The 21835-nt window shown below is 40.9% G+C and overlaps 1 protein-coding gene across 1 annotated transcript; it reads right to left on the bottom strand.

Annotated features, from left to right (window-relative positions):
* Positions 1–328: 328 nt before the first annotated feature.
* BCL2L12 (BCL2 like 12) lies at positions 329–21301 on the bottom strand. The gene is made up of 7 exons (XM_075191722.1): positions 21198–21301; positions 11754–11937; positions 10763–11358; positions 9253–9408; positions 7111–7220; positions 3966–4235; positions 329–1323 (listed from the first exon to the last, which is right to left on the bottom strand). The coding sequence occupies exons 2-7, from the start codon at positions 11921–11923 to the stop codon at positions 1276–1278; spliced, it is 1350 nt and encodes a 449-aa protein (XP_075047823.1). The 5' UTR covers positions 11924–11937; positions 21198–21301; the 3' UTR covers positions 329–1275.
* Between the last annotated feature and the right edge of the window lie 534 nt (positions 21302–21835).

The raw sequence follows: 21835 nt of genomic DNA, 5'->3' as shown, positions 1-21835 counted from the left end.
AATTCTGCTGCTAGCCGTCTCCCTTTTCTCCTCATGTATGACACTAGAACCTCTCTTATTCTCATCTACTGTAATCCTTGGTAAAATATTGGAAACTCTTAACCATTGGCTTCTCTACTGTAAAACGTGTGTGCGTGTTCAATTTTTAGCTATGTGCCGGGAATTACCTCAGGAGCGGTCTGTGAAGACGCTCCGCGGCGATGTCCGGACACTGCTGTGATTTCCGGCGACACATCGCTAAGAACTGAATTAACCCCATAATACTTTACGACGATTTCAAAACAATATTTTACAAATGTCATTGACCAACAAAAATAGAAAAAACAAGTTTTGATGCTTAAGTTCATTTAATGGCAAGGAAGCAATGCCACCCTTTTCAGAGCAGTATGGCAGATCCCACTCACATATATAAAAACACATTTGCTGACAAATCATTGTCAATGCATAATAACAAAATAAAAGTAATAAAAAGTTATTATTTTCCATTTAAATAAACAGTAAACAAATTAAAAAAGACAGAACTGTTGTTTAGAGTGCAAAACTGCTGTACAGTGTTCTTAACATGCCAATCGCATCATACAGTACAAAAGGTGGGTGCATGCCGATCTACTGCCCAATACAGGTACACATATAGGTGGTCAAACTGAATAAGACCAGGCCATTTGGTGCGGCCTGTTAGTGCGATACCAAGATGACCACACACATAGGCCGACAATGGACAAGTTTCCACCATGCCCGCCAACGTGCCTGAACAGCAGACAAGTTTTTATGGGGAATAAAGCTTCTTTGGCGACATAGTGATATCATCCCATATATTTAACAATGCTGGTGATCTCAGTATGCTCAACATTTAAAAATTTGGTTACAAATAAAAAATTCCCAAAAGTCAAAATAAAACCATAAAAATCTCCTCCTGCCCCAAATGGGGGTGAAACGCGTTAGTTTCTGGATGAAAATATACATGGCACATGCCTGCAGATGCCAACATATCAGAAAAGTCTCGCAGTTACACATAAAAATATATATATACAGTCTCCAGTGGTGTTTGGCAAATGTTGCTCCCTGAGGTATTGGAACAGGTCTGTGGTATATTGCCAATCTTGGAATTTGGCTGTGGGTGGAAGTAGCCATCTTGACAGCAGCTTGCTAGTGTTACCGTTGTAAACATCAGTACCGGCCTGGCCACGAGAGGCTTCCAAGAAAGAAACATACTGGGGAAATAGTCACTTTTGCCAGGAAGGACGCAGCTGAGGTAATTTGGTTCATTTTGCCGCTTCAGTCTATTTGCAAGTCGGCAATATCGCCTTGAGAAACGATATTCTCCTGCAGGATAAAAAAAAACCAATGAAACATTAGTATGTATTTATAATAGAGATTCCATCATGAAAACTTGGGCAACACTCTCTTGTAGTGAACCTATAATATATTCAATGGGCAGCACTGTGGCACAGTGGTTAACATTGCTATCTCACACAGAGTGGGGTCCTGGGTTTAATTCCAACCAGAGCCTCATCCATGTTGTGTGTGGAATTTGTATAGGTTTCCTCCGGGTGGTCTCCTCGTACAGGACCAAAAACCCAAAAAGCAATGTACGTGTGTGTGCACATATTCTCGGTACATTATAATATTATATATTCGGTACCTTCCTGTAGGAGCTACAAGTAAGCACGTATGTACAAGTGTGTTTGACAGTACTCAGATAATATTAAAAGTGGCGATATTTAAAATGTAAAGAGAATAGTTTACATGCATATAGAGCAGTGATGGCTAACCTATGACACTCCAGGTGTTGTGAAACTACAAGCCCCAGCATGCTTTGCCAGTAGATAACTAGCCGATAGCTGGCAGAGCATGCTGGGACTTGTAGTTTTACAGCACCTGGAGTGTCACAGGTTAGCCATCACCGATATATAGAGGATGGTCAAATAGTCATAATACTGCAGCCGATCAATTCACTAGGAACCACAGACACCCCAGGGCCACAAATTGGTTTCCTCCACCGTCTGTACACAAGTGCACTTTTCATGTTCGTTGTTGCGGTTTCCATTGACACCACTGCTGTAATGAGCAGACTGCTTGTCCTAATCATAAAATTCAGTTTGCAAAGAGATATTTCTTTCCCACTGTTACCAGAATCCAAGCTTGCAATTACACGTAATTCGCTGTGATGTATGGACTTGCAGTACTCACACATGTAAAAAGATACTTTTCTTGCTATGCAATTATATTTGACAAAATATTCCAATTATTGGTAAGTTTGTGCAATCTGAATTGAAAAAGATCTTTGATAAATTAGATGGCCCACGTTTGAAATATTGTGATTGTTTTTCGAGCCCTGGGCAATTGCCCGTCTCTGTGAATCGGCAATTGGAATGCTCGGAATTAACTAGTGTCTTTTCTAGCATATACAATATATTTAGTTTATGAGATGTAGATGGTCCTAATCCAAATGAAGAGATCTTTTGTGAAAAGCACTTGAAAAAAATTCATAAAATTGACACGTGTGCCAATACGATTAAAATGTGGTAAAAATGAAGACCGAGAGTTCAGCTATATGGAATACTTTACAATCAGTGTTTACAATGCCTCTTCCAAGTTTCATACAGGTGAAAAGTCAAAATTTACACAAGGCATATTAGGACATCAATGTAAAGAGCGCATATGCTGCCAGCACATATCTCTTGCCATATGTGGTACTGGCTACTGAAGCAAAATAAACACTAATCAACTACTTAAAAGATAAAATAGTCCAAAGCCGTCCATAGCATTTCAATGCAATAGCTTCTTGTGAACAGCTATGGACAGACTGAACCTTAGTATAAGTCAGCTTTTGGGGGACCATCCTTATTTTGTGGGAGGCTTATGCATACTTGCCAACTTTTCCTCGTTTGCTTCAGGAAGATCCCGGGGGAGGTGGGTGTGCGGGGGTGGAGCTTGATGAATCGCATCATTTTGGCAACACCCCCTAAACGATTGTCACAATTTTGGTCAATTACAGCAGGGGACGGGGCTAAGATGACGCAATATTTGCATCATTAAGCCCCCCACACCACTTATCTATTGCGGGGGCGAGAACCGGGAGGTTGCCCAGAAATGTGGGAGCCTCCCTATAAATTGATTGAGCAACTTCCACTTCTTTATTCCGGGAGAGTAGGCAACTATGCATTAAAGAAAAGCAGCTAATGAATCTCTAGAGACTGAAGTGTCTTTTACATTTCTGTCTCCATTTCTGAAGTCATGTTGTCTTACCTGTCAGTCTTTGATTAAATCTTGGTCTCCATGAAAATGGCCACCTCCATAGGCAACAATACATGGACATAGGACACAATTTCTGAACTGTGTCATCATGCCACAGATGGTGAAGCCAACCACATCTTGTACTGGCTCAGCATCAGGGAGAATGCCAGACTCTTCAGGGAGTGAGGGAGATCACCCCTATTTCAGGGAGTCTCCCTGACAATCAAGGCGAGTTGGCAAGTATGGGCTTCTGTGACCAAAGGAGGTATTCGCTAAAAGAGGAATTATCCAGAATATGTTCTATTGTGCCCCTGCTTCTCTCCTAGAACCAAGATTCCTATGGTACACGTGCAATTAAGCTGGCCACACACATGACTATTTTATCAGCCAATATGAAAATTTTACACCACAAATGATGAAACAGTCAATTAAGAACTTTAATCAGGCAGGATGCATTATCCCTTCAGATAATGACTGCATCAGTCTGTAGGGTAAATCGTCCAATAGGAAATGTTGTTCCCTTTGTGATCTTGTCACATGACCTGCCCATCTGTAACAATGTGGTGACCGTCTGCTTGGCCGGACTCATGCACCATCTTTTCACGTGTACAGTAACGTCAACCTAAGGATCAACAAACAACCCTGACCTCTCATGGCTGCTGCTCACTAAATTTACTTAGCGAATTATCACCAGAGTTAAAACGTTAGAAAAAGTAAAATAAAATTACCCAGCCTCCTTGTTTCTGCAGCCAAGGCACAAACATGTCCATGTATTGAAGGCTGTAGCCCATCAGCGTGTGTACGGCGTGGCTGTTAATCCCGGCCACTTTCCTGGTCAGTTCCATGGTCAGGGCGATCTTAGTCAGCTCGGGGCTCACGCTGGTGCCCACTTCATCTGCCGCCACCTCGGCCTGGCTTGTGAAGACTTCTGCAAGACGGGAGAAGCTGCCGTAGGACATCCTGCTGAGAGCGTTCCTGAGGAAGGGATCCTTGTTGATCTAGAGGACAAACCAGAACAAACATCAGTCACAGTCTGGCCCAATCAAACTTTGCTTTTCTAGAACGCAAAACCTATATAAGAAACGAACGCAAGGCCCATAGGCTTACCATGGCACTACGCTAGAGAAAACCACATGGCTATAGGGACTTGTCAGGTTGATGGTATGTTCAAAAGAGAACAGAGTTGTGAAATTGCCTTTTCTATTTCCTCTAAGACTCATATAATAACCTTATTTATTTTTTATACTACTAGAATGCCTACTGAATCTGTTTCTTTTTTTTCCCCACCAAATATAATATACTTTATGGAAGTTTTCTATTGCATAGGGAAAATATGGGCTGTTGCAGAAATACCAGCAAATATATATTTTTGCAAAACCATTGTATCTTGCTGAGCATACGCAAAATCGTTCTATGCACCGCTCACTGGTTAAAGAAAATGTGCAGGATCGAGGTAAGGTCTCTGGTAATCTAGCGCTATACTTATAATAGTTTTTGGGCTATCTATAACCGCCGGTCTGCTACAGGACAGGTTACATTTGCGTGCTGCAATTCAGATAACCCATTCAGTAGCCCACAGGCATGCCAAGTATAGTCGGTATTACAGGGTACAGATAATCCAGTATAAGAAGTTCATGGCGGTCATACATGTCACTATAGCCGTGTACAAGTGTAGACTTCGATCACAGATGGCATTAGGGACCCATTACAGCCAGCCACAAAGACTACATGTATCACGGCTATAGGGCACTATGGCAAACGTAGCCTAGCGCTGGGGTATTTACTCACGGGCATTTTCTACATAGGTCGTTGGCGAGTTTCACAACCAAAACTAGAATGTAGTGCAAACACTTGACAGTCATCCTCAAAAAGATCACTAGGTCAAAAAGTTACAATGCTGATAGCAAGTTTAACAGGTTTCTCCTACTGCCCATGCGGCATTTGTTAAAACCACCTTGAGTAGGGTAGGAGCATTATTGTCATTATGGTCCATCACTGTTTTCCCCAAGGGCAGGGTCACAATGCCATGGGTGGGCCTTAGATGCGAGTACTTACCTTTAGGGCACTGGAGAAGGGGCACAAAAGATGGTACAGGAATTAAATAACAATGTGCAATTAGCATTTTAATTGAGATGGGAGGGTAAATAACCAACGACAATCCATATATATATATCCATACACACACATACACACACATATACATATACATATACATATACACACACACATATATATATTCACGCAGGCATATATATCTCCGAACTGATGGAAGGTAGAACAGGGACCAAAAGGCGACCGCATGCAATCTATTTATTTCCTTCTGTGTGTCAGATTACTAGATAACATTAAAATGGGATTTCCTGCAGACCACATTCCCCTCGCACCCCTCCCAGCCCCCCCCCTCCCCCCCACAGGGACACATTCACTTCAATGCAAACCCTGGGCTTTCTATTCAAGCCAGGCCACTGTTCCCTCTTGATAATCTCTAACTCTAACACCTAGCCCTATTTACATTTATTCAGATGTAAATTCGGTCCCTGCTGCCACCATGGTCAAAATCCCAATGCACCTGCAGTAAGGCCCCCTCATTACCATGAACAGAATACACTCGGTCACCACAGAGGCCTGGAGCAGTCACACAATGCAACCAGCTGAGAAGGGAGCAACAACTCCCAATGTCTCTTAGAGGGATGTCCTACATTTAGTGCAAAAACGTATATAAACTGCAGAATATAGGATAATAAACGGACATTCTGAAGAAGATATTTTTAAAAAGGGATCGCGGGTCATTGGATAAGGTGCTGCATGTACTTTGCCGTACCACCAAAAAATAAACAGTTAAAAAATAAAATAAAACGGTGGATTTAAAAAAAATAAAAAAATTATTGGTTCCAGCCCCATTTATAAATGATGTCAAATTTCAATCTATTGTTGGTAATTGTATGTGCAATATTTAAGCACTATTTTATCCGAGATATGGCTTCACATTGCTTGGAAAGACAAATTAAATAACCAATATGGGGGTCTTGCACAATTAACAACCCACTAAATTTACATCGCTTTTCAGAAATACAGATTACGCCGTTAAAATCTGATTTTACAGTTCCTTATGGAACCTAAAACTGTTGTTAACAGATTCACCTGCGTTACCCTCTGGCAGTAGATTTACTAAAGATTCTAAAGAGAAAAAGTGGAGGTGTTGCCCATAGCAACCAATCAGATTCCAGCTATCATTTATCTAGTACATTCTACACAATGATAGCCGTAATCTGATTGGCTGCTATGGGCAACATCTTCACTTTCCCTTTTTAGAAGCTATAGTAAATCTATCCTCTGATGTTCTTTACGTTTAACCCTATTTACCTCATCACTGATAAACCTACAAACAACAGCTTAATACAACTGTTGACAATTGCAAAGTGCCGAGTGTTTTCTTTTAATCTTTTATTTCCCTGACATACATTTCCATGTAACTAATATTTTATTCAGATTGTTAATGAAAGTTTTAGCGGATAGTATCTGGGTTCAGTTTTCTCAATGGTGCTATGTGGGCGGTGTCTGTATGTTCTGCCCGTATTCGGGCTGTATTTGCCTGGGACCAATTTACCCAGATCTGATTGTTCAATCAACAGGGTTACAGACAAAGCAACGGGTTCTATTTTTCTGGTTAGATTGGTGACCCCCACGGACACTAAAATCAGGGTCATCATTCACTACGGCTTTCCAATCAGATTAACGTTGACTAGGTAGGACAAGCCTACAGATTGTACAATGGGCGGCCAATTTGGTTGAAGCGACCAATCTAGGTCTCACTGGTCAGCTTATGCTCTGCATTTTATCAACATTAGAGGTACAGTCACAATGAGCTCTCACCCTCTGGTTTATAACCACCGCCTGCTCCTGCAGAAGAGCCACCAGCTTCCGGATCACCTCCTCCTTGTCTTCAACAGGTGCTTTGTCTCCGCCGGTCACATTATTGTTCTCTGTGGATTGTACAGATGCGATTGATTGGACAAGACAAATACTTCAAATGTACATCAGTAATACAATATATCCTTTATTACACTTCACATAGAAGGGGGGACTATGGATAGGTCCTCACACTGTACAATATCTTGCCCTAAACAAGTCACATCAACAGAATCTACCAGTTATTAAGCGAAAGTCAAAACATTTTGGGAGACTGTTGTAGAGGTAACTGTGCACAAAAGGAGGTGTTGTCGAAAGCAGCCAGATTCTGTTTTTTTTTTTGTTTTGGTGCAGGGTAAAAATTGAAAGCTGACATTTGATTGGATGCTATGAACAACTCCGCCTCTCCTTCGGTCACCCGTAGAACTGTTTTCATAAATGTTTCCCCTATTGACGCACGATAATAAACTAGGAGCAATGTGAACACGGAACGGATTTTTGGGTAACTGCAACACAGTCACCAACTCTACACCGTCACTCTGTTTGATATATACAATCTTTTAACAAATGAACACCAACAATTACCACTTTAACTCCACGTTAACCTCTTTATCATATAAACTCTGACTCCTGCTCCAAACTACCATGGTATCAAGAGACACAATCCAATGATCAAATCAAGTTTAAGCAAAAGTATTTAGCTCAGAACTGTGTTTGTATTTGTTTTCAACGCACGCCATTATGCTAACACTTACAAGTGTAAAGTGTAAGCATAATACATAAGCCCATAAGTGTGGGGAGTGCGTGTATCCGTCCTCTACCCATTAGGCTGTTTGATCGGACCAATCAAACGATAAACGAGCATTCGGCCCGATATCGCATTAGCGTGTACACTGCAACGATGAACGATTATCGTTCCAAAGCACATCGTATCGTTTCATTTGATTTTATAAACGGACTGAAAATCTCATTCAACGATGGAACAATGTCGTTCCAATCCTGCAGTGTGTCTGCACTCAGGACCGGCAGTGTCTATAGATCTCTATGCAGTGAGCAGAGTCACCATCTTTTCAGCCGATGGTTATGACCGATGAAGAGCACAGATCTGAAGGTAAATCGTGTAAAACGTGTATAGTGTGCACACAGGAATAGTCATGCTGATCGGGACTTTCAGTCTTTGGTAAAATCTATAACGATTATGCATCGGGAGAAGTTTTCTGTAGTGTGTACCCAGCCTAAAGCTGGGTACACACTACACGGTTTTCGTCCAATAATCGGCTCAATCAGCCGACATACGACCACTCGTTCAAAAGTCGGGTCAGTGTGTGTAGTGACACGAAAGTCTGGTGGAAAGTCTGCCCAAATGGACGATTGTCGCCTCATTTGGTTGGTCGTACCGTTTAATATTTTCGTTCCAATCTCGTTTCCGCTGTGTAGTGTGTATAAACTTCCGACCGATCCACAGCAGTGAGTACGAAATTACAGTCATTGCTCACGACAACATGGCTGTAAAAATTTGCTAAAGGGACGTCCGCTCTTCCCTTTATCATCCTAAACAAGGCTAGTGTGTATGCAGTCCATGGACCGAGCGATCGGACCATCGATCGCATGTAAAATCGCTCGGCATAAAAAGTTAGTTGAAATTTCTGTAGTGTGTACCCAGCTTTAGGCTCACAAATCTGAAACAAAACTACTGTTCGCTTTGTTCTTTCAGATGTGTGAAACAACAAAGATAACAGCAGCGGTTAGTAGTACTGTCATTAGTTCTTGGGCATTTGGTTACAGGGGAGAAGGCAAGAAAACGGCAGGACGGACCACCAAGGAGATTGGCATTGTTACCAGCTGTATGTAAATATAATATTTCCCACATAAACAGGTCTTTATCCAAATATAGGATGGAAAAAAAACAGACTATTTTCACACAAGACAAAAACAGATTAAGGCAGACTGACGCTATTAAGCAGTTATTGAATAATGTTTAGTGAAACAAAGTAATAAAACGCCATTATGCCTTTGCCCATTTATAGTGGAAGAAATCCTTGTAGCTTCGTAATAAAGATTATACAAAAAAAAACAAACAACTAAAAACCAAAGAGATGGTCTTACCAGGTGCTTTGTACTTTGCAGCCTTCGGACTTGGAGTAACGATTAAGGTCTCAGGGACTATCTGGGGAGTCGAGGGGCTCTTCACTTTTTTGTGTTTGATCAACGTCTCCAACTTCTTTGCAGCCAGGTTGTAAATCTCAGAATCCTCGATTTTTCCTAACGTGACAAGCAAAGCCGACTCGGTTTAATCTATCTTCACTTTGTAAGAATAAATAAATACAATCTAGAAGAATACACTTATGTCTGAGAAATGCTTTACTGGTACTAAAGGGCTGGTTTGGAAATGGCAAGAAACCATTCTACTACTTATCCCAATCATTTGTCCACTAGGGGCAGTGTTGTGTTCTGGACTATTTTATTTTGACAGAACGGGCACTGGTGCTTTTAAAGTGGACCGGTCACTAACAGGATTTTAAATCAAAATCCCTCATGTCATTTTAAAGAGTCAAATACTAAGGTTTTCAATACTAAAGTAACACCAACAAGTCATGTTTTCAGGCTTAATTATGCACTGATTAATGAATCTATACTATTCAGTCACTAATTACCCTACAATTTCCACACATGGAAATCCTCAAAACATATAGGGAATCATTAAGAAACATAAATGCCAATATGTGCCATATTTTGTGTAAAATCGCTCTGCGCTGGCCAAGAACCAGACCATATGTCAGTGTCCATTTCATATTCGCATGCAAAAGACCCTTACTACAGCCTACGATTTCATAGGCAGAACGGGGAAGGGAATGGGCTTATGCACAGTCAATATACAGTAAGTGTGTGCCAAGCTTCAGCGCAATCAGCAGCGTCTGATTCAAGCTCCGGCATCTCAAAGGTACGGGTTTTCCTGTCGTATCACTTGCTCCAACTACAGGTCAGGTGTAAATGGTGATTAGTAGCGTATCCTGCAGTGTGTTGTGTTAGAGCAGAGTGCTTTACATCTGCTCCTTGTTGAATACAGATAAGTGTATACCCCACGTACGTGCGTGTTTAAAAAAATGCACACTACGTTCGTTTTGCGTTTATTAATGAATCAGGTCCATAGTCTATTAGGGTGGTTGAGGACTTCAGTTGAAAATCCCTGAGCTGGAAAACTAAATCCTTAACAGTTGTTAGATGTCCTGATGACACAAATTTATAAACAAACAGTCATCAGCTTCTCTGACTCCTCTCCATGAAATCTCATGCATGCTTTGTGGTATTGTACACAGTACACAAGTTTGAAGTTTGGAGATGGTGCCTATAGCAACCAATCAAATTCTAGCTGTCATTTTATAGAATGTACTAAATAAATGATAACTAGAATCTGATTGGTTGCTGTAGGCAACATCTCCACTTTTTCAAACCCGCAATTTAATATACCCCAAGATCTCAGAACAGACTGCAAGAAATCTGAGATACCGATGGATATGGGATTGTCCTAGTTGATTATTCTTCTTTGACAATATGCAGTGGGTAAAACGTAGAGACCCCCACCTCAAAAACAGAAGTAAAAAAATAAAATTCATACCGATTGTTTTTGGATGAGGAGTGCGGCCGTCCTCATAACAAGGCGTCACAGGTAAGTAGTCGGGTCGGGTAAGAGTGGCGTCTGAGCCAACGCTCTCTTTCGGGCTTTTCTTCTTTAGCAATTTTTTTAAGGAAAACGCTCGATTGGGTTTCTTTTGAGCACCATGAGATAAGTACTTCTCGTTTTCGTCTTGTTCCAAAGAAGTTGAGGAAGTCGCCACAGTGCAGGCAAGCAGGGGGTTTGGAGATTTGGGACGTTTCATAGAATCCTTCTTGGCCGTACCTTTGCCATGGTCATCCAGTATGGCCTCGATAGAGTCTCTAGACTTACTGTGAACACTTCCATTCTTCTCTTTGGGTGTGGCGGCCTTCTCCTTGGGGTGGCTGTCTTTTCTCAACAGCTTCTTAAAGTTTATTTTGAAGTCATGTTTGGTCTCTTCCACCCGACTGATCTCCTCGTGAACAGAATTCAATTTACTGTTGCTCTCCTCATCACCCAAAGTTTCATCTCGATCTTTTACAGACTCCTTCGTTTTTTTTCGGTCCGGCTTTTTAGCTTTCCTTGCGGTTCCGTCTCTGCTTTCTTCTTGACCGTTCCTTATGAAAAAGAAATAAGACAACATTTTGTTTAATATTTATTCCTAAATGTAAAACACCATAAAGCTTCTTCTAACACAAAGTTAGAGCACCAACAGTGCAGATTAGTCCAACCAGATCCAAACTTCTAAGACAAATTCGTTCTCTACCGTAGGCCATGATGGTGAATGAGTCGGATATAGTTTCCCAAGCCAATCACCTATGCAATGGTATGAAAGTAGGCCGATGTTGCGAGATCACAAGCTTGGTTCAAGATCAATGTACAAGACGTGTGTTGACATTTTGTGTGTATACATAGAAGTCCCTACTAAATAGTCTTTGCTTCATGACAAATGAAATAAAAATGGGTATGGCTCTAAATGACAGATCGAGGATCATTAAAATGAGTTAGTTACCTGTGAGAGTACTTTTTAGGGTCGTGGTATGCGCGCCCTACATGACCTACGTGTCTCCCGTCGTCTTGCTTCAAGGATCGTGTTAAAAAGGCTTCCAAGACACACTTGGTTTCTTCTTTCACCTTTATTAAGCTGAGGTCGTCAGTTGTGGGGTTAGCGATTGTATCCATTCCTCATCACCGCACTGAAAGACAAGGACACATCAGGATACATACTAGTCTTACACTTACCCATCAATGAAATGAGGAGAGTTAAAAGAGAAAGGAAAAAACAAAATAAAAAATAAATAAGATAGTGCCAACGAAAGACATGCAGCAAAAGATAGAGTGTGGGGGAGAGCAAGAGAGTTCTAACAGGCACTGTGAGCATCAGAATCTGATACCAATGTAGAACCACATGTAAAATATTCAGTGTTCTCCCCAGCACCTATTTCCCGGGGGCTCCACCCGGCTGTTTTTAGTTGCCACACGGCTCTTGGAGCCCAACAGAGTCCTATTATAATAGAATAAACCATTGTTTCTCCTGTTACAACAAGCACTATAGCCAGCAGTGTATTTTAGACCACTGACCACCAGTCTGACCAGTCCTGGTAGGTGTGGGCAATAACCTCCAACATTTTTGCAAAGTATTACAACTGCCCCCACCCGGCTGATTCTTAATGCCACGTAACGTTACCAAAATGTTCACTATTAGTCTCACCAGGCTATAGCTTTTTCATGCACTTAGGATCATCATCACCATTTTATATAGCGCCACCAATTCCGCAGCGCTGAACAGAGAATTTTCCCATCAGTGGACTTGACACTGCCACAGGGATAGTAAAACAATAATTTATATATCTCTGCTTTTTATATAGTTCCCCTGGTTGGTACTTCGCAATATCTCTATCTTGGACTAGCTTTGAAGGTTCTTAGATCTTCACGATGAAGCTCTCTCGAGATACATTGAGCGACGCTGGGACTTCTCTGAAAGGTGGATTTATTTTGAAACATTTTAATTGTAGACAAGAGTGCCCCAAGTGTCCTCTGAAGACAACTAGTTGCTCTGGGGTTTATTCCGTTCTACCTTAGCGAATATATATGTAAGAAAATATGGTCCGTTTTTTATTTGTACTTTTGAAACACACTTTCTATTGCTTAAGGATAAGAATTTCAAAACATATCCATTCTGCTTCCATGATATAATAAAATGTGAAAAATATCAACAAGGGCAAACACTAGCCACTCAAGGTCGTTAATGAAGGGCAAAATGGCCGTTCCACAGAGCGAATACAGTTTTAAACGGGTGTGCGCTTCTATTTGCGCAAACGTGCCTATATTTCCCCCAGGGCACATAGCATGCAGAACAAAATGGGCACAACCATTCGAGGACAAAAGTTTACACAGGCGGCGGGGGAGGAGTTTCACAATTTATTTAAACTATAAAAGACAGCTAAACTGAGCAGTATTTTAGGACAAAAAATAAAATAAACAAAACTTTATTACACTGACAAAAAAATTTTTCATTAAAGGAATGGTAACCAACTTTACACAAAAAATAAAATTAAAACACTATTAAGTTCTGGATAATACAAGTTTATAATTTACTTTACATACTAGATCTGTTGCATCAGATCAGTAAAGCTGGGTACACACTACAGAATTTTCCACCAACTTTTTATGCTGATCGATTTTACAGGCGATCGATGTTCCGATCGCTCCGTCCATGGACTGCATACACACTAGCCATGTTTAGGACGATAAAGGGAAGAGCGGACGCCCCTATAGCGACTTTTTACAGCCACGTTGTCGTGAGCAATGACTGCAATTCCGTACTCACTGTTGTGGATCGGTCGGAAGTTTATACTCACTACACAGCGGAAAGGAGATTGGAACGAAAATATTAAACGGTACAACCAACCAAATGAGGCGACAATCGTCCATTTGGGCAGACTTTCGACCATCGTGTCACTGCACACACTGACCCGACTTTTGAACGAGCGGTCGTATGTCGGCTGATTTAGCCGACTATTGGACGAAAACCGTGTAGTGTGTACCCAGCTTAACATACCTAAAGCAGAGTATTCTTTCCTGTTACACCCTGAACATCTCCATTTCTTAAAAGGTCCCTTTTCCTGCTATAATATAAACTATATTCTCTTTTACTTACAATCGCTAAATGCAATATTTATAGGAAAAATATAATGTTGCAGATTTTGTTTTACATAACAGTAAGATGTAACCACCCCATTAAAAATATTGTGTTTACCCACAATAGCTTTTACCGGTATTATGTTCAATATTCTAAGTTCTATATTGTTTCCTGAACAAATGCTTCCTCCAGTAATGTCAGTAAACTGTGAAATGGAATACCTCAACAATGTAAGACAAATAAACATAGTACAATGGTTTCCCTGAGCAGTAATACAAGCATGCTGCTTACACCAGTCACTAATCACCTGGCCAGGAATGAAAAACAAATACAATGTACTCATAAAAAAAATACATATTTACCAACAGTCAAAAGCTATATGTCCGTTAACATAAAGCCATGCATATTCTTTTCATATAAGTATCTGGCCTGCCTTAAAATACTTTAGGACAACAATTCATTACATAAATAGATAAGAAAATGATGTATAGTCTACTTTCGAATGGGACGACAAACCACAACAAAGGGGAGGGGGGAGGTTGGTCATGAAAGGACAATGTGGAAGTCTGAGTGCAAGTTTGGGAAGTTTGAAAATAGTGGGTGGGTCTGAGTGGAATGTGGAAGCGTTTTATAGTACACGGAAGGTGAGTGGTATTTGGGGGTATTTTGGGGCAAGTAGAAGGTGTAAGTGGCAGGTATAATATATAAGGCCAGGTAAGGTATTTTGGGATGAGTGGAGTGGGGATGTGGAGATCATTTTTTAGCTTAATTATTGCCGAAATTAAGGGTATTCTGCAGCCTGTTTGAAAACTGAAGGGAGCATATATATATATATATATATATATATATATATATATATATATATATATATATATATATACATATACACACACATACCAGGGTTTTCGATAAACTGCAGCAATAAGAGATATTATCGCAATGATAATTTTTTTTTCTAAATCATCCTTATTGTTGAAAAAAAAAAAAAAAATAGCCCCCTATGTTTTCCACACTGTACCTGTCTGATGATTTCAGCAGACCATCTGCGTCTACAACAGCCTGAGGCTGGCTTTTATTATGTCACAGACCCAGCGCGTAGATTTCTGACACACGAGATAAACATGAACCTTCATGGAATTTCCCCAACTGCACAGATGCCAGGTTTGCACAGATCCACACTCATGTCGTCAGCACGTATCACTATTACACCCTGACTCACTCTTGATAATAGCCTTTCTATGGTGCCAGGGAATGACTGGAGTTATGGCACTGGGTGTAACTCCAAGATGACAGCAGAGGAATTTGCATATTTATCCCTGAAAAACACTTCCTTGTTGTGCAGTGATACTTTGTCCTCTGTTTGCATAGTGCTAACAAGGCTGCTGCAGTTTAACCTGCGCTTTTTTAACTATGATCAACAGTAGCACTACAAAAAAAAAATAATATATATATATATATATCAGACCGTAAAGTACCATTGGTGGAACAATTACATTTGTAGTTGTCACTAGCAACCAATGATAGGGCTTCTTTGTTACAGCCAGCAACTATCAGGTTGTATTGTGCTCACTAGATGCAATTCAGCATCGTCCTTTGTCATCACTGGGGATTTCCCTGGCTGAAGGGACAAGTTGGGGATTGAGGAGATCTATAATAAGTCTTTGTACATCAGGGCTATTAGATCATGTGCACGCTGGATGTAAAAGTAGCAGATAGACTAGCTATTAGTACCGGCAATCAGAGAGACCTACTACAGTCTTTCCTCATGAGCAGCCGCCCTCATTTAAAAGGAAACAACAAACAAATAAATCGTTAAAGGGCACCTGTCATGCAGTTTGGGAAATCTAATATTAATAGTACAGCTTAAGAAATAAAATTGCAGTGGGAATGCTATTAATTAACAAACCATTGTCAGCTATAGAACGGTTGCCCGACATGGAAATAAGCTACTAAAAGCATGATAATTTTAATTCCAGTGAGTAAGAGGTAGTTTCGTGTAATTGACAGGTTCGCTTTATAAAGTATATATTTGTGCCTGGCCACTATAACTAAGGCAGACCCTCTACTAAACATATTTAGTGACTTACACTAGTCATCATCATCACCACCATTTATATAGCGCCACTAATTCCGCAGCGCTGTACAGAGAACTCACTCACATCAGTCCCTGCCCCATTGGGGCTTACACTCTAAATTCCCTAACATACACACAGACAGACAGAGAGAGACTAGGGTCAATTTGTTAGCAGGAAATTAACCTACCAGTATGTTTTTGGAGTGTGGGAGGAAACCGGAGCACCCAGAGGAAACCCACGCAAACAGGGAGAGAACATACAAACTCCACACAGATAAGGCCATGGTCGGGAATTGAACTCATGACCCCAGTGCTGTGAGGAAGAGACTAGTTTTGGCATACCTTTCTGTGAGTTTTTGTAAAGGATCTATAAATAAAATATTATATAGATAGATAGATATCTCTCAATCATATATAAACACACACAATAAATCATGGTAACTTGTTTTGCAGGCGCCTTTCAAATCATGTACAATTACAATCAGAGAACTGTTGCTGCTACGCGTGGGTCATTCTTTATTTAAGAATTATTAGGGGTTTTACATTTACTGCATCATCAGCACCTCAGAATAAAAGGCCAGGGGGTGATGCCACTTGGGGGCCAGGCTCAGCAACACACATTACTGCACAGGCTACACAACATTTCTTACGCTAGGTCACTCCTTCCATAAGAAACAGTGAAGTCAGTTTTCATAAATTTAATTTGTATGGTGAAAGTGACTGATTAAAATATCTGAGCAATAACAACACAATAAAGGGTTTTGATTACATAACAGTAGATTGCCGGGGCTCTTTCCCACATCACCTCACCAAAGCAGACGTGCAGAGGGGTGGCATAACAGTGCTGATCCTGCTTCAGTAGCAGGATCAGCAGATTTTTTTTCCCCAGACCCCATAACAAGTGTGGATACAGTGTAAAGTGCCTTGAGTTCTCCCTGTCATTGTATTTAAACTTTACTAAATTACTTGTCATATTGGATAAACTTGCATTTTAGATTTGCACTGGAACACGATGAGATAAATATAATTCAACTGCACAATTTACAGAATGGAAGCAAGGATGAAAAAAAAAAAAATGATTTAGTAGAGAGAAGGAGGAGACTCCAAGAACCAGCATACAGCAGAGTTGTTTTGGAACCTTGTACGACAGTAAGACATTTTCGTACGTATTAAAGGAATGTTGCTGACCCTGTTCCTGCCAACAAAGGTTGACTTCCAAGAAACGGACTAAAAATGGTAAAACAAACTTTACATTTCACACTACTCCTACTATCAATACAAAACTGCAACAAATATATTTTGTCCTTTTATAGGCAGGACGTAAAGCAGAAACACTCAGACCAATCACTCTGATCGGTGCTGAATTAAAAAGATATCAATAACCTAACACTCAATAAATACAATAGGGTTTTTATGGGAATGTTCATCTTTTCAAATCTCTATGCATCCCGGCAAGCAGGGTGAATTACCTCAATTCAATGAGCGTTGTTTTTCAAATCCTGTGTTTAAGTAGCTGAAATAGTGCACTAGAGCTTGCTTGGTCAACCTGTGGCTCTCTGGGTATTGTGAAGCTAAAACCCCCAGCATGCTTTGCCAGTGGATAACTGTCAGGGCATGTTGGGACTTGTAGTTTCACAATACCTGGAGAGACACAGGTTGGCCAAGCCAGCACTAGAGAACCTAACAGAAAAGATTAGTGGCTCTACTTGTATTTCTGTATCATTTCTATAGCTAGACCAGTGTACGTATCACCTTCATCATCATCATTTATTTATATAGCGCCAACACATTCCGTAGCGTTTTACAATTGGGGACAAACACAGTAAACTAATAAACAAACTGGGTAAAACGGACAAAGAGGTGAGAAGACCCTGCTCGCAAGCTTACAATCTATGGGACAATGGGAGATTGACACATGAGGTTAAGTCTACATTTTGCATTTCGGCCCAGCCAGACTGCAAAGGTAAAAGTGACTCATAAGCTAAATGATCCTGTCACACAACTATGTTGGTCAAGGGGGTAGTTGTCTTGTGTGAAATGGTGTAACGGGTGGTAATAGGGTAATGTAGTGAGGTTAAGAGGGTGGGTGAGGAATATTATATGCTTGTCTGAAGAGGTGGGTTTTCAGAGAACACTTGAAAGTTTGTAGACCAGAGGAGAGTCTTATTGTGCGAGGGAGAGAATTCCATAGAGTGGGTGCAGCCCGAAAAAAGTCCTGTAACCGGGAATGGGAGGATGTAATGAGGGTGGATGAGAGACGCAGATCTTGTGCAGAACGGAGTTGGCGAGTTGGGAGATATTTTGAGACAAGAGAGGAGATGTATGTTGGTGCAGCTTTATTGATGGCCTTGTAGGTTAGTAAAAGTATTTTATATTGGATTCGGTAGAAAACAGGCAACCAGTGTAGAGACAGAGTGGATCAGCAGAGGAATAACGATTTGCAAGGAAAATCAATGTTGCCGCAGCGTGCAAAATAGATTACAAGATAAGGACATGGGGAAAAGTTCACAATGTAAGAAGTTGCTCAATGATATCTAAAGGAACTCTCTGCCCCTTGCTTCAAAGAGCTTACACTCTAAATGCTATATAGGAAAATGTGTGCAAAGTCATTAAAAAAAGCTACTTGTTGTTATGCTACAGGCATCGTGCAATGACTACAGTCCACAACTATGTCAAACTCTTGCTTTGGGAATTGCTGAACTCTGCTCATTCCACTACATTGTTTTGCACATTCTCAGAATTACAACCAGCAGACGGTTGAGACATCACAGGTTGTGTGTCGCTACTGGTAACGAAACAATGATACACAGAGGATTATGATTGAAATCCAGACAACAACATTTCATTATAAGTGATCAAAATAAATCGTCAACTGAAGTGGAAACCCCAAGCTGCCCAGATAACAGGAATTTCTCAAGCGTACTCTCAAAGAATTTTGGCGTCAGCAACTTCCTTCCAGCTCGGAGTTAGAAACTAGTGACTTTAACATGCTAAACACTTCTGCAAAGTGAAGAGCGAAAGAAATTCCCAAACAAGCTCTAAATGTAAACAAACACCATGGTGTAAAGTCGTCAGTCTCTCTATTCAAGCACTGAATAATTGTCAGCTTGTTCCTGATACACACTCACCTCTAATAACTAAGTTTAGAGTAATCTGTATGAAAATACAACATGGTGCTTTATAATACCATAACGCAAGGTTATATTCTGTATTCATGTAAACTTATAACTTCACACATCAGCTAAATATACTTATTGTGGATTTGTCATTTCTACATTAAAAAAATCAATTGCATTTGTCCAAAAAAATGCAGGTAGTCCAGTGGCTCAGCCCAAGGTAGCCCACTAAGGGACCACCGCAGGGGGACACCCCCCCCCCCCCCCGGCCCCTGACCGATCTACACAGAGAGCTGTCTGGTAAATGAAAAGCTGCCAACAAGGTGGCAGAGCTGCTGAACCCAAGAGGCACGTGCTCAAGCACCCCACTACCCGTCATTCTCTGCATGTCTGTGTGATTCACACGGTCACACGGACATACAGGACAGGCGTGTAACTGCTGGGCGCTGCGATAACTTTCACACGCGGTTGCCACCAGGAGCCAATTAAGCTTCCTACGCCTCTGCGCCAGGGCCGAGTAATATTGCCATTCTAACAGTTTGAGCTGCCCCCATAACTGTCAGTCTGAATCCACTGATTGTGGTGGTGGGGGAAAGCGCTGCTTGCGCAGGAGATAGCGTAATCCTATAGGGCTCATTCACACGAATGCACCGTTAAAATGAGTAAAAATAAACGAAAGCCAACGCTCGCTTTAGTGACGCATTTTAAAAATAAATTTTCCATGTGTTGCACTTTTACCAATATGTTCTGTTGTACGGATAGCACACATTAACACGTAAGGAACAAGCGGTGCCTCATTCTACAATGATAAATGAGGCATTATACCAAACAGGTTGAACAATGAAACAATTTGAAATCTAATTTTAAAAAATAAATAATTCAAAAGTTGTATTGACACATCCATATAGAAACTCATTTAGCTGGCACTAATGAACTAGTCGCTTGACTCAGAATCAGTTACATAATTAAGGTGTTGCCACTATTCCTCAACATATACTTTTATTAAAAATAGACTGAGTTTAACGAGATAGTGTACATTACACATGGTACCAAGACACAGAGTTACTCAGTAACAGGTCAGATAAAAAGCTTCCAATACAATATATACACCCATCAGCCACAACATTAAAACCACTGACAAGCCAAGAGATTCAGATTGATTATCTCGTTATAACGGCACCAATCAAGGGGTGAGATATATTGGGCAGCAAGTGAACAGTCAGTTCTTGAAGTTGATGTGTTGGAAGCAGGAAAAATGGGCAAGCGTAAGGATCTGAGCGACTATGACAAGGGCCAAATTGTGACGGCTAGATGACAGGGTCAGAGCATATCCAAAACTGCAGGGTTTGTGGGGTGTTCCAAGTATGCAGTGGTTAGTACATACCAATAAAGTAGTTCAAGGAAGGTGAACTGGTGCACCGGCAAAAGGGTCTTGGGCGCCCAAGGCTGGGCTGCCTGGTCCAATCCAACAGAAGAGCTAGTGTTGCACAAAGCACTGAAATGAGGTAATGCTTACTATGATAGAAAAGTGTCAGAACACATAGAGCATCGATCGCTGCTTCCTGCATAGCCGCAGACCGATCAGAGTGCCCATACTGACCCTAGCCCACCGCCGAAAGCGCCTACTTTGGGCACCAGATCTAGACTATAAAACAATAGAAGACGGTGGCCTGGTCTGATAAACCATGTTTTCTTTTACATCACGTAATTAAGGAGTTGCCACTATTCATCAACAGTCTATTTTTAATAAAAATATGAGTATAATGAAAGTGTACATCACACATTGTAGAAAGTCTCAGAGTTAGGTCAGAAAAAAGATTTCCAAAATAATATGGATGTCTGCGACACATGTGTCCTGTTTACTGACAAATCATTCAACTTATGTAACTAAACAAACGATAGTAGTAATTGTGACCAAGGGATCAGTGATATGGTCATCAGTGATTGTGTGTGTATAATGCACTAGGAAGACTCTTCAGTATAGTTTGTGTGCTATTAATAGGCATCAGCAGTCTAGCTCAGCTTTGCACAAAAGACACAATAATGATATATTACAGTGTTGATACAAAGGGCTGGGCAGGACATAGAGACAATGTTACCTACTCTAGTTTGCAGTGTACCCACCTGCTCCGCACAAAGTAGCTGCTCCGGTGATTCTGGACAATGGAGACACCGGGCTGAACTCCTGCAAACTCCGGACCGAAACTATCAATGAGCTGGAAAACTTAATCAGGACAACGGTAGCACTGCAATACGCGTGCGCATCCAGAGGCCGGGCTAAGAGCTCTGCAAACCGGGTGCGGGTTGGCCAATGTGTTACTACGTCATATGGGTGTCAAAAGTGTGTGGGTAGCAATGTGAAGTTTTAACTGCCTTTGAAAGTAGCATAAAAGTTTTGTCGTACTCCCCAGATTTGAGGTTGCTTCATCTAGGATTAGGCTTTCCATGATTAGCAAACACAGGACACCCATCTACAATGCTGGAAGTATTGTCTGACTTTGTAATTGTCTTTGTTTTGAAGCGTGAACCAGTTGTAGGATCCCATCCCATCCCAATAATCCCTATTAATCCAAGATCTTTAAAACAGAATTTGGAGTGAAATTATTTTGGTGGCAAAATTCATGATTTTTTTTTGGGGTGCTGAAAGCATAATTTAGGGTGAGTGCTGATGGTTCTTTCAACTGTGCTGGATGGAGAATGCGCACATCTTTATAGAACTTCTGTCATTTAAAAACTTAAAACTAGAGCAGTGAAGGCTAACC

This window comes from Mixophyes fleayi, chromosome 11 (assembly GCF_038048845.1).
Source record: "Mixophyes fleayi isolate aMixFle1 chromosome 11, aMixFle1.hap1, whole genome shotgun sequence".
NCBI lineage: Eukaryota > Metazoa > Chordata > Amphibia > Anura > Limnodynastidae > Mixophyes > Mixophyes fleayi.
Note: the sequence above shows the minus strand (reverse complement) of the source record. Positions and strands in the feature narration are given on the sequence as shown.